Raw genomic sequence first — 13,630 nt, 5'->3', positions numbered from 1 at the left:
TCTACCTTCCGTTCTTCTAAGCTGGCTTACAGAGATGTTGTGGCATGTTAGATGTTATTTGGGTGACGGCAAGGTTGAATAGTTCGCTTACCCGCTTTTTTTGACACGGCGTTCGACGCCCGTGCCGGCTGTCACACCGCCAATGACGGCGTGGTTCCGATATTGTCATCCTCCTTACAAAATTTCGAGCTTCGAGATTCGAGCTTCCTCCTTTTACACGCGAGCTGCCCACGTTGAGCAGAGCGTAAAACTATCCCATTACATCAATTGACTACCCTCTGCCGATAGGTGCTCGCGAACCCCACAATGACTTCCTCATTGCCTGGCAACCGCGACCTACCCGTTTCCCAGTACGATCTGAGCACTTATTGGGGACGGGTAAGACATTCCGCAGATATCTCAGATCCCAGGTGAGTCAGCATCATAAAGAACATTCTCTTGCTTCTCCTAAGTGTGGTGAGTATCACGATCATTAATTCTCGTCGATGTAAATACAGGATCGTTGATGCGACAATGCTGACGGCTCGCGCCATAGAACACTCCTCACCTCCTCGGCCGGACTTGATCATGCAAAGCAACTCGTCATCGCGTACAAGCAGGGGGAGATACAAGAGATGACGCCAGGGCTATGGAAAGCGAAGAAGATAATCGACTCGACGATACATCCAGGTATTGGTCACACGAGCAATTGAAAAGTGTGCCAGGGAAGTCCGCTGACCAGATGCAAGATACTGGACAGCCTGTCTTTCTGCCTTTTCGAATGTCGTGCTTCGTCTTATCTAATCTTGTTGTCACGGCGGGGATGCTAACGCCTGGACTCGGGGTACACACTACACAACAGCTGAGCATGGGAGCTTCGCTAAGATATTTCAGACTGCAGGAACGTTGGCATGGCAAGTCACGAACCAGTCTCTCAACGTCGCGATCAACTTTTCCAACGCGAACAAATCAAGCCCGCTTTCCACCCAAGCCATCATACAATCATACTGTCTAGCAGTCAGTGCGTCATGCGGCGTCGCTGTCAGCCTGAACGCCCTTGTGCCTAGATTGAAGCGCCTGTCTCCAAACGCGCGGGTGGTACTCGGCCGCCTGGTACCGTTCGCTGCTGTGGTTAGCGCGGGTGCTCTGAACGTGTTCCTCATGCGTGGGGAGGAGATTCGTCGGGGGATTGACGTCTATCCGGTGCTGACAGATGAGGAGAAGCGAAGAGTCGAGGCCGGGGAGGATAAAGTGAAGCCATTGGGAAAGAGCAAGAAAGCCGCGACACTGGCAGTGAGCGAGACCGCATTCAGTCGAGTCATCAATGCGACACCGATCATGGTCCTGCCACCCCTCATTCTAGTCAGGCTGCAGCGTTCTGAGTGGCTGAAGAGGAGGTCTAGGATGACCACGCCCGTGAATCTGGGTATGTATGCAGCCAGCTGGGGAGGAGTATCGAAGCTAATGAATATTGCACTTAGGTCTCATCCTCACAACTTCAATCTTTGCTCTACCCCTCGCACTCGCAGCATTCCCTCAACGTCAAACTATCAGTGCCAAGTCACTTGAGGCTGAATTCCATGATTATGGTGGGAAGGACGGGATGGTAGAATTTAACCGTGGCATATGATGGAAATGTGGGACTTCCGTTCATATATAGAATAGAACTGGTGATCGGGGGGGGCCTGGCGTATATTAGAACTTGGCGGCAAGCTTCCCGTTAAGCCATCGGAAGGACACGTATAGAGGGAGGGAACTCTTCGACCTTATGGAAACACCCCAGGTCGTCATGACTAAGGAGAATAAATGCTTCTGATTGGTCAACCGCCGAGGTTAACTCTCAGAGTACAAAGTCGAGACGAAACCAGAGAACAGCTTCAATTCTCCTAGAATTAGTTCTGCAAGCTTCAGGCGGGTGACTACTTGACTCATCATTGTAGCGATAATTCTTTCGTGGCCTAAAGCGGGAGGCTGGGCTACGGTCAATGTGGCCTCTTGTCTCGACAAAAACGCCAGGTGGTCTGAAGCTCCACGACAGGGTAGCTCTGACATTTATTTCAGACCTCACCTCCGCGCCGCACATGGTACTTTGATGTGCAATCATCCTTTTACTGGGATCGACGTCCCGTTCCTTTCTTTTGACGCCTGATTTTCTCGTCTTTTGTCTTTGACAGACGCCTTTGATCTCGAGGGTCGGCTCTGCCAATCTCGCATCCCACCTTGCCACCCCCTCTCACAGAAATTCTACAGCCGCATTCTCAACGCACAATGGCACCCCCCGGGCGCCGGAGAGCTTCTCCCTCGTCCTTCGCGGTTCTGCTCGGCCTTGTCTTCCTCTTCTCGTCGACCGCATCCGCCGCGTCCGCCGTCCTGGGCATCGATCTCGGAACAGAATACATCAAAGCGGCGCTCGTGAAGCCGGGCATCCCGCTCGAGATCGTCCTCACCAAAGACTCGAAGCGAAAAGAGGCCTCGGCCGTTGCTTTTAAACCCCTGAAAAGCGGAACCCTGGCCGCTGACTCCTTCCCCGAGCGCTTCTATGGCTCTGATGCTGTGGCTCTCGCCGCTCGGTTTCCGGGCGATGTTTACCCGAATTTGAAAGGGCTGCTGGGTATACCAAGAGAGGGCGATGCGGTGAAGGTTTATACGGAGCGATATCCAGCGCTTGAGGTGGTGGAGCTAGAGGGCCGTAAGACGGCTGCGTTGAAGAGCGGCATCTTCGCCGAGGGAGAGAAGTCCTTCTCTGTAGAGGAGCTGCTGGCGATGGAGCTGAAGAATGTGAAGGAGAATGCGAAGGCGCTGGCGGGTAAGGGGACGGATATTCAGGATGTCGTGTTTACGGTTCCGCCGTTTTATACAGTGGATGAGCGACGGGCGCTGGAGGTTGCGGCCAGACTTGCAGGCTTGAAGGTCTTGGGCATGGTTTCGGATGGATTAGCTGTCGGCATTAATTATGCTACTAGTCGGACTTTCCCTGTGGTCAATGACGGAGGCAAAGCCGAAGTCCACTTGGTGTTCGACATGGGCGCTGGGTCAGCCTCTGCGACTGTCCTGAAGTTCCAGGGCAAGACGGTCAAGGATATTGGAAGGTTCAACAAGACTATTCAAGAGGTACACGTTCTCGGCACCGGCTGGGACAGGACTCTAGGGGGCGATTCTTTGAACATGCTTCTCGTCGACGACATGATCTCGTCCTTCGTTGAGCTTCCTGGCGCAAAGAGCGCAGAGCTTACTACAGAGAGGATCAAGACCCACGGACGGACCGCCGCGAAGCTCTGGAAAGAGGCAGAGAAGGTTCGCCAGGTTCTTAGCGCCAACACGCAGACGTCCGCCCTTTTCGAGAGCTTCCTCGATGACGTCGATTTCCGATACAAGGTCACCCGCTCCAAGTTTGAGGAGCTCGCTGCTAATTTTGCAGCTCGAGTGGACGGACCTGTCAACCAAGCGCTGGCGACCGCCGGGCTTACCTTTGCGGACATTGACTCTGTCATTGTTCACGGTGGTGCATCTCGCACTCCATTTGTTCAGAATCGTCTGGAGACACTCGCTGGCAAATCCAAGATTAGGGCCAACGTCAACGCCGATGAGGCAGCCGTGTTCGGTGCTGCTTTCAAAGCTGCTGGTCTCAGCCCGTCTTTCCGCGTCAAGGAAATCCGTGACATCGATACCCAGGGATATGCGCTCGGTATTCAATACATGTTCAATATCAAGGATCGCGACCAGAAGATCTTCACGCCGACATCGAAGATTGGAGCTACCAAGGATCTTCCATTCCAGATGATGGGCGAGTTTGAGTTTACCATGTATCAAGCTGTGCCTGGTGGCGCAGAAGAACTCGTCAAGTCGCCAGCCCTTCATTTCAAGAGTGGAAACTTGACTAGACAAGTCACGAAGATGATTGATACGGATGGATGTGACAGGGAGACTTTCAACAACTACGTCCAGGTCAGGTTGAGCCCTGTTACCGGTGCCCCTGAGGTTACCTCTGCCTGGGTTACTTGCGAGGCTGAGGTGGAAGAGACCAAGGGTGGTATGATGGAGGGCGTCAAGAACCTGTTTGGTATGGGTGGCAAGAAAGACCAGGAACCCTTAAAGGAGGCCGAGAGCTCTTCTTCAGAGTTACAGTCCGCTATATCCTCCGAGTCTTCGTCTTCATCTACTTCGCCATCTACCTCCTCAGATCCAGAAACAACGGAAGCGGCAAAGTCTGGTGGGAGCAAGAAGAAGGAGGTCAAGTCCTCAATCACATTCCATGTTACGCAGCAAGGATACGAAAAGCATCCACGCAAGGAATTTAAGCGGATGCAAGATAGGTGAGTCGACTCTAACGAGTTCACGCTAGCGTTTACTGACAGTATTTAGACTCTCTGCATTTGACTCCTCTGATCGCGCACGTCGTGTCCGTGAAGAAGTCCTCAACTCCCTCGAAGCCTTTACCTACCGTAGTCGCGACCTCCTTGAGAACGAAGACTTTATAGCTGCATCCACAGACCAGGAGCGCTCCACGCTGGAGGAAAAGCTCAGCGCATCTTCCGATTGGATCTACGCCGAGGGTCACGACGCCACAGAAGACATTTTGAAAGCAAAACTAAAGGACCTCGAAGCCCTCGTAAACCCCATTCTCAAGAGGAAAGATGAGGCCGCAAAGCGACCCGAAGCCATCAAGACCTTCCAAGAAGCCCTCGACAGCTTGAAGAGCATCATGCCCATGGTCAAAGAAACTATTGAAAAAGCCGCAGAAGCATCCAAGAGCGCCGAAGAAGCCAGCAAATTCGCAGCATCGGCAACTTCGTCTGCCGCGGAAGCCGCATCTACCACTGCCGACCCGCTCGCGGATCTAGAGGAAGAAGATATGCTCAAACCGTCGAACTCTGGGACTGCGGATTCGCCTGTGCCGACGTCGCCGCTCGATATCTATACTGCTGATGACCTCAAACTTTTAGAGGAGAAGGTGGATAAAGCAAAAAAGTGGATGGAGGAGAAGCAGGCGGTGCAGAATAAACTGAAAGAAAGTGATGACCCTGCGTTCAGTGTTACGGATCTTCAAGATCAGACGAAGAAACTGAATGATGCGGTTATGGAGATGATGATGAAGAAAATGCGCGCGATGCAACAACCTCCGAAGCCGAAGCCTAAGCCTAAGCCCAAGACTAAGAAGCCGAAAAAGCCGAAGAAGCCGGCTAAGGACGATAAAGATAAGGCCGAAACCAAGGAGGAGAGGAAAGCCGCCGCTGAGCCCTCGGACGAAGAACTCAAAGAAGCGCTCGAAAAGGCGGGCATCAAGGGCGAAGGCGTGAAGCTGAGTAATATCGGCGATAAGAAGGAGCTTAAGGATAAAGGTGGCAGGCCGCTGGTCAAGCTAGATCTAGGCGAGGATGCCACAGAGGAAGATATCATGGAGGCGATTGAGAGGGCGACGAGAGAAGGGAGGGAGAGGTTGGAGAAGGAGAAGGAGGGGAAGCGCCATGATGAACTGTGAGGAGTGTGTGGGATGGAAAAGAAAGAGTATCGATGGAAGGGCATAGATATGGTGTGAGTATTAAGGTGTATACGTAGCCAGTAGACAGCATGGGTAGGAGTTTATGGGATATAGCTACTTTTTTTTTAGGAATATGTGGTGTGGTGCTATGCTTGTAAGAGGATCTCAGTATGCACGGATACTGTATCACCTTTTTCTCCGAAACATTTCAGTTAATTTGAAATTCAAAGCCTGTTTTAGATATATTAGTACAGAGTAATATTTCAAGTAAGAACTGCAGCGTTACAGGTCAAAATCGTGCAGTCGTATCTGTAGTGAACAAAACGTCCAGCAGCATTCGAAACATCTCCCTTCCATTTACCCACCTCGTGGTGCACATCAACCACCACAACAGGCCAGATGCTAAAATCCTTAGAAAACAATATAACGTGTATCCCTGCGACAGGAGCCACTCTGTGTGGCGAGCCAAATGAGGGGTACTTTGACTTCAGCGAGCTCAAACATCGTGCGCACAGCCTGTGCAATTGTGGCTCTATTAAAATAGGGAGCTATAGCCAATCCTAAATCTCCACAATCCATTCTTCACCAAAATTACATGCAAGTTATTGTCTCTAGGCCTAGTTTGTACAGTGCCTTCTTTAAGGCGTAGCATGCTTCCCTTTCTATAGCGCCAACATAAAGTCCTTATTGCTCTAAATTCTATAACATACTTTATAGGCAAGTTGCTTACACACCTAAGTTGCTTACTTTTGCTAAGACCTTACTAAACTACTTTTTTTATACTAATACATTTCTAATAACACTACTTAAATATGCTAAAAGAATATTAAATATAGCTTATACTTTAAGCTTTTAAATAAAATATAAAACTTTTAAAAAAATATACTACAGCTATATATAAAGTTTTATAAAAAATAATAAATAACTATAGCATGTTTTTTTAAAAGTTTTTTATTTTATTTAAAAGCTTAGAGTATAAGCTATATCTAACATTTTTTTTAGCACATTTAAGTAGTAGTATTAGAAATGCATTAGTATAAGAAAAGTAGTTTAGTAAAGTTTTAGTAAAAGTAAGTGTAAAGATGGGATGGTAGGTAGCACCAGGGTTGCCACTTTATAGTAATTACTATTTTTAAAATAGTAATTACTATGTTTTTAAAAACGTTATTATTACTTAATTACATAAGCTATAATTCTAAAAATTAATATATAGATGCTAAGTAAACTAGTCTATAAATCTATAAATTTAAATTCTAAAAATTATATTTAATACATTTATAATAAATAAAAAAGAGAGAAAAAAAGGAGAGAAAAATAGTAATTACTATTACTATTACTATATCTGCTTTTTTTCTCTTTTTTTCTTTATTACTAGGGATACAAATTTATATAGTAGAATCTAATCTTATATATCTATACTTTAGTATACCTAGTATCTAAGTTTAGGTTTTTAGAATATTAGCTAATGTAATTAAGCTGTTATAGACTTTTTAAAAAAATAGTAATTACTATTTTAGAATAGTAATTACTATAAAAGTGGCAACCCTGGGTAGCACGGATAGCACTAAGAGCAAGCTTTTGGAGAAAGATAGGAGTGTATTGTAAGAGAGACAAATCGCTGCCAAGCTTCGCTTGTTAGGATTCATGCTTATATACAAAGCACAGGTCATACAACCTCTAAACAGGTTAGGTGAGGCTATACTAGCCTGTTCTAGAACATCTAGCCTTACATTATCCCCTCTTATAGTAGTCCTATAACTTAGAGAATAGAACAGATAACAATAGGCCTAAGTAGCATAAAAAAGTGTTATATAATGCTTTAAAAACTTACTTCTGCTTATTTTAGTTAATTTTATGTAAGTTTATTTAAAAATAACTTAGAGTTATTAGGTAAAAGTAAAGTAAAAGTATAAAGTAAAAGTAAAAGTAAAATAGCAGTATATCTTACACTAATAGAGTAGCAGTGAGGACAGTATATATAAAGTCTAACTATTCTAGAAATCTATTTTCTTTATACTTCTACTTTTTTTATAGCTTAGAATTTAGAAGATTTTAAACTTTTTAAGGTAAGTATATTTTAAGCTACTTTAGCATAATCTAGTGTAAAGGGGTGCTAACAAGCTTTAATAGTCCTATCTTACTCTGCTTACGCCTACCTGTTGCCTAATCTGCTTTTAGCTCCTTCTTTTATGCTTAACTTTACTTAATAACTCTAAAATAAACTTTTATAGCCTACTTTATTATAATTTAGCTATAGTTTTTTTTTAAAAAAAATTAATTAGCTTTTACTAATATAAACTTGCGCTCTAATAACTTTTATGTCTAATGTGTTAATAAAATGTCTTATAAGAGCATTACAGATAAGAGTAGTAGCTATTATATACTTATAGATAATAAGTTATGTTATAGCATAAAAAAAGAGAAAATTAAGTATACTAAGTATACTTATTACTTTAAATTTAGTAAGAAGTGCTTTAAGGTGTGTATTTTAGCTCTTTCTAGCGTATTTACGCGCAGTCTGTCTAGGCTAACCCTAGATAGCTCTCTATTACTTTTAAACCTAAATAATAAGCTTTTAAAGACACTGTGCTTAATATTTTAGCTTTTATTAATCTACTTAACCTTACTTAGTTAGCATAGGCTAATGTAATAGTTATGTTATAAGTAAACACTATTATTTAGTTCTTTTAGGTGTAAGTCTTTCTGTTGCAGCATAATCTAGCTTAATTAGCCCTATTCTAGCTTTTAATAGTTTACAGTAAAAATAAAATCCTGTACAGTAGGTGCTAGGAAGTGATCATCCTCCGCACCGTGCGCAAGCGAATACGATCTGCCCACGCAGTTTTCTATAAGGATTTTAGGGATAGATTGCAATTAAAAATTAAAGCTTTTAATTTATATAATAGAATTAATAACAGAGAATCTTTTAGAGTAGCAATTATTCACTAGCAGGTGGAGCCTCCCTGGGCAGCCCTAACGTCAGCGACGCGCTAGAGCATGGATAATATACACTTCTGCTAATCTTCTAGCTTTAACCTATCTTACTCCTTTTTTAGGATAGACTCTATCTCTTTAATATTACTTATTTAGTGTCTTTTTTTTAAAATCTAAATCTTTATAATGCGCTAGAGGTTCTTAATAGGATTTAAATTAGAACTTTATGCTAGCTACACTATATAATCTATGCAAAGCTTTTCTTAGAAACCTGTAGTTATCTTTAACCTATAGTATAAAGCCCTATCCTCTTGCTATAATGTAATACTGTGTTTTTTAAAGACTTTAGCATAAAATAGCTGCGTGTAAGTAGCTAAGACTTTATTATAGTATCTTCTTAAGTCTATCTACTTACTTTAAGGCAGTATAACTAGCTCTAACTTAAAATCCTAGGATATAGCTGCTTATACTCTAATAGAGCTTCTCCTACTCTTAAAAGTAGGCTTTAGGTATTAAGATTTATACACATATAATGCTCCCTTCTTCTACTTGCAGTATTAGGTGGTAGAGATAAGTCCTACTTTAAAAGTTAATTTATTAGAGAAGTAGACATATTTAAAGTTGTTATTATTTTAAGTTTTTATGTAGGCACCTTAGCAACAATAATTAAGCTTATAGGAGGGCTTAAAGTAAGGCTTAGCGCGTAGTTTAAATGTGTAGTACTTGTTTTTTTATAGGTATTACTTTACTATATTAACGTAGATTGCAGTTGTTGTTTTTCTAGAAGTAGCAAGTACTTTATATGTTTTAAAGAGAAACTGCTTTAAGTATTATACTAATTATTACTTTACGCGTTTATTAAGCTTTAGGGGTTTCTCTATGCAACAGGCCTTTTTTTAGGGCTTATTCTTACATTTTTGCAACTACTTAAGTATTAACTTAATTAACAGAATTAGAATAGAAAAAGTCTTCTATATCTTTAAAAGGCTAAAACTAATACAAGAGAGCGCCTAGATGCTAGTAAGGGTAAGCTTATTATATTTACAGCAAGCAGTTTTAGGTTGGGAAGGCATAGTAGTAGTGTGGAGAAGGAGGAGAACAAGTGGTGCGGAAAATTTTGAGGTGTGTGGGTTGACCCGATATAGTAAGTTAAGCGAGAGGATGATGACTTCTTAGCACCTATTGTACAACAACTATCTATACGCGCACAGTGGCGTTATAGGTAAAATTACTAAGACTAGAGTTATTTTTAAAAAGCGCGCCTACTCTAAAGCTAATATTGCTAAGAAAGAGGAGAAGAAGTGTAAAGTGCTTAAAAAAAACTTTAATAAAGATAAAGCTATAATAACTCTATTTAAAAAAGTAAGTGTGCGCTATTCTTAACTATTCTAGCGCTAACTAGCATAATAAAAGAAATATAGTATTAAAGGTGTCTATGTTACTAAAGCTAAGCAACATTATTATGTTAATGCTGCTAAAGCTGCTAATGTAATCTGCTGTGTCTTTAAAGAGCATAATAAGGCTAATAATATTAGAAATAAAGCTAGTTAGGATTAAACCTTAGCTAAAAAGAGGTAGCTAACTAGGTATAATAAGAAATATTCCAATAGTTGTTCTACTGTTGCAAATTTACCTACAGAGGACCTTAATGTCTAATCTAGGGCTCTAATAGCACAATCTAGTGTAATCTAGCGCATCTTATAGTAAAAATAGTTAAGAATGCATAGTATAGTGTAGTTTTAGGTTCTTTAGCTTAAGCTTTTTTTTTTTTTTTAATAAAGTTAAATACTTTTATATTATGTCTCTTAGACTTAAAGTGTAACTTTTTAGTAGTAATAGATTAATCTGCCTCTAGCTTGTTTACTTTATAGCTCTTTTATCCTAAAATTTTTAGAATGTTTTGCTAGACTTAAACTTTACTTTTTTTTTGCTAGTATAAGTTATTTTAGGCTAGAATGTTTGTTTCTTTTACATAATAGATTTTTTTAGGTTAAAATAACTCTCTTCTTAACTCTAGCAAGCTATTCTATGCTAAAATAGCCTTACTTAGTCTAAATAAGAAATCTTAGGTTTAAATAAGCTATGTTGTTTTTTTATTTTTATAGCGCTATTAAACACCTCTTGTTAAAAAAACCTTAAGTAAGGAAAAAATAAAGTAAAAGTAGCTATACTTAATTTATTAAGTTACTTTTTTTTTTCTAAGAAGTTTAACTTAAACTAGCATAATTTAATTTTTTACTATGTATTTCTTTGCTTTTTTAGAACACTTTTAATGTGTTTAAGCTAATGTTAGGTTTAAGTTTTTATAAGTTTTTTTTAAATAGATAACTTTTTTATTTTATAAAATATTTTTATACTCTAACTAAATTTTATCTCTAGTTAAGTATTTTCTCTACATAGTACATATTATTCTTTATAGCGTGTAGAGTGTTTATAATTAGTTTTAATTACAACTTAAGACGCCCTTTCTAGGTATATAGCTCTAAGAGTAAAATATAGAACACTAGATAAACTTCTTCTAGATTAGGTAGGTCTACTTTATACACCTTTATGCTAATCTAGCTTATAACTTTTTTTAGTTTTAAAAACTTCTAGTCTAACTTCTTCTTTAGCCTTATTAATTTTATGTGTTTATTAGAGACTAATACCTTATCTTTTACTTGTAGCTATATATGCTTTTATTATTTATTTATATACTTTTTTTAATACGCATTTATAGTAATAATTTTCTAGCAGCATTCTAACTGTAGAGCAAGTGCTTTCGCAGCAACTCTGTTTACTATGTGCGATTCCCCCTAACCTAGGGGTTCTCTAGGCTAATCTGGCCCTCTTAGGTTTGCTCTGTAGTATGCTTAGAAAGGAGTAACTTCTGTAGTTATATGTACACTATGTAAGGCCAGGATGGCGCTTACGTGTAAGGCTGAGATGGTGCTTACGTACGACGGGTATATATACTATTCTGTACGCAATAATTAACGTTGGTTGATTATTCGCACCTTTTTGGTTGTATTGGCGTAGTGGTACAGAGCTCCGTCCTTACACACTATTATTATACATAAACTTTGCTATTAGTAACTACATTACTTAATTATCTTATTCTAGGCAATAGTAACATCTAAAGTACTATTCTAAAGTTTAGTTTTATTTTTTAGTCTACTTATTAGTCTTAGGATAGTAGGCTAACAAGAGAATCTTTTATGTGCTAAAATAGTAATAAAAACTATTTTAGTACTTTAAGTTTATTATTAGCTCTTAATTAAAAATAATGTTCTTTAAAACTTTATAAAAGTAAATAACTTTTTGTAACTAAACTTTTACTAGGTTTAAAGCCTCCTGTCACGGTATCCTCCCTAGATCCTAGACATAACTGTATTAGACGCGTACTAGAGTATTATTAGTGCACGTCTAACATAAACACAACATAACACAGACATAAACTTAAGCATAAACTACCTTAACACTAACTAAACCTAGAATAAGCTTAATTTATACTTAAAGCGCTTAGACTTTTAAGCTAAGTATTTAATTACTAATTTCCTTTTAAACTTTTTTATTTCTTATATAATGTCTTATACTTACTATAATACTTTACATAGTAATTAAACTAGACCTCTATAAAGCTCTATAACCTTACTTGTGCATAATTATAACATTATGTTATATTAAAACTTTAGCTAAGAATAGCCTTTAAATCTAATTTAATAAGCTTAGTACTTATATAACTTTAAGCTATTAAAGTAAGCTAAAAAGCCTTTTAAAAAGCGCTTACTTTATAAAAAAGCTACTATGTTGTAAACTTTAAAGCTTTTTAAAAGGACTTTAAAAAACAGCTTTATATTATTAAGTAGTCTATTTCTGCCTTAACTTTTATTATAGTAGTAGAAACTAAGAACTTACTAGCTGTAAAGCTTACTTAAAAGTCTAAAGATAGCTTAACTTTCTTTTACTTAACACTACCTATAACCTATAACTTTTTTAACTTAGTAATAAAATCTAACTAACTCTCTAATCCTTTACTATTTAATAAAAAATAGAAAAACTTACCTTTCTTTTTACATAAGCTTTAATATAAACTTAAAAGAAACATAAACTAATTTCTTTTTAAACACTTTTAGTTACTATATGCTTACTTTTAACTTAACTATAATATAACAGCCTTAATTAACTTACTAATAAATAAAAATATTATTAACTTAGATTAATTTATAGTGTTTTTATAAGTAACTTATAAAAACTTAAATAAAAAGTTAACAGCCTTAAGTTACCTAAACACTTTATAATAATAAAAAAAAAAGCTTTACTTTACACTTTACTAAGTTCTGCTAACTTGCATTTAATATAGGCCTAAATAAGATAGGTCTAATTATAGCCTTATATAACTCCCTCTTAACTAAACTATAACGCGCTATAGTAAAAGAACCCCTTCTAAATAACTTTAACACATATGTAAACCTAATTACTACTTATAATAATAACATAAGGTTCCTCCCTATACAAGCCCTAATACACCTCTAAACTAGCATAGTTACAAATAAAAACCTTAATATAATAAAAATTAATTTAAATTATGCTTTAGTTAGTTCTAGAAAGTGTAAAAATTATAAGAAAAAAAGTTAATACTTTAAGTATAGTAAGCATAGTTATATTTTTTAAAACTACTTTATTTTTTTTTTTAAGTTTACATAAGTAGCGCAGCTAGTACTTATTAAAGATTTTTACTATTTTATTTTTATTTTTATAAAAGCTTTAACTTGTATTTAAGCTCTAATCTCTCTTACTACTTTTAACATAGCTGCAGCTATAGCAGTAGAAGCCTACAAAAAGGCTTGTTCTAGGGCTAAGTTGCCCTTTAGGACTAATTTAACACTAGATCTCTACTAACTTATAAGCTAAGTCCTCTACTAATAACTAAAAGTACTAAGTTAATATTTCTATATATTTATAATAAAAAACTATATAAGCTTTAATATAAGCTTTTATTAACTTAAAAGTAAACAGCATAGGTTACATTAATAAAGAACTAGCGTGTAAACTAAATCTTTAATTAACACTGCTTACTTAAATAATTTACCTAACTAGATTTAATAAAAAATAACTTAAAAAAAGTTTTATTTTTTATACTATAACTATTATAATTACTTACTAACACTATAAAGAGTAGATTAAGCTCTATGTAATAAACATAAAATGTTATAACCTAAATCTAGAATAACTATAGCTGTATTAGTATAAGGTTGC

The 13,630-nt window shown here is 38.1% G+C and overlaps 2 protein-coding genes across 2 annotated transcripts; both read left to right on the top strand.

Moving 5' to 3' along the window:
* The first annotated feature begins 191 nt into the window (after positions 1-191).
* Positions 192-1,797, top strand: BDR25DRAFT_304267 (sideroflexin-5). The gene is made up of 5 exons (XM_033690174.1): positions 192-410; positions 536-669; positions 729-823; positions 874-1,405; positions 1,461-1,797. The coding sequence occupies exons 1-5, from the start codon at positions 307-309 to the stop codon at positions 1,607-1,609; spliced, it is 1,014 nt and encodes a 337-aa protein (XP_033546710.1). The 5' UTR covers positions 192-306; the 3' UTR covers positions 1,610-1,797.
* Positions 1,798-2,028: 231 nt separating this feature from the next.
* BDR25DRAFT_288315 (heat shock protein 70-like protein-like protein) lies at positions 2,029-5,702 on the top strand. The gene is made up of 2 exons (XM_033688381.1): positions 2,029-4,292; positions 4,342-5,702. The coding sequence occupies exons 1-2, from the start codon at positions 2,248-2,250 to the stop codon at positions 5,456-5,458; spliced, it is 3,162 nt and encodes a 1,053-aa protein (XP_033546709.1). The 5' UTR covers positions 2,029-2,247; the 3' UTR covers positions 5,459-5,702.
* Positions 5,703-13,630: the final 7,928 nt, after the last annotated feature.

This window comes from Lindgomyces ingoldianus (assembly GCF_010093535.1).
Source record: "Lindgomyces ingoldianus strain ATCC 200398 unplaced genomic scaffold BDR25scaffold_19, whole genome shotgun sequence".
NCBI lineage: Eukaryota > Fungi > Ascomycota > Dothideomycetes > Pleosporales > Lindgomycetaceae > Lindgomyces > Lindgomyces ingoldianus.
The sequence above is the reverse complement of the archived record's forward strand: the minus strand, read 5'-3'. Positions and strand labels throughout refer to the sequence as shown.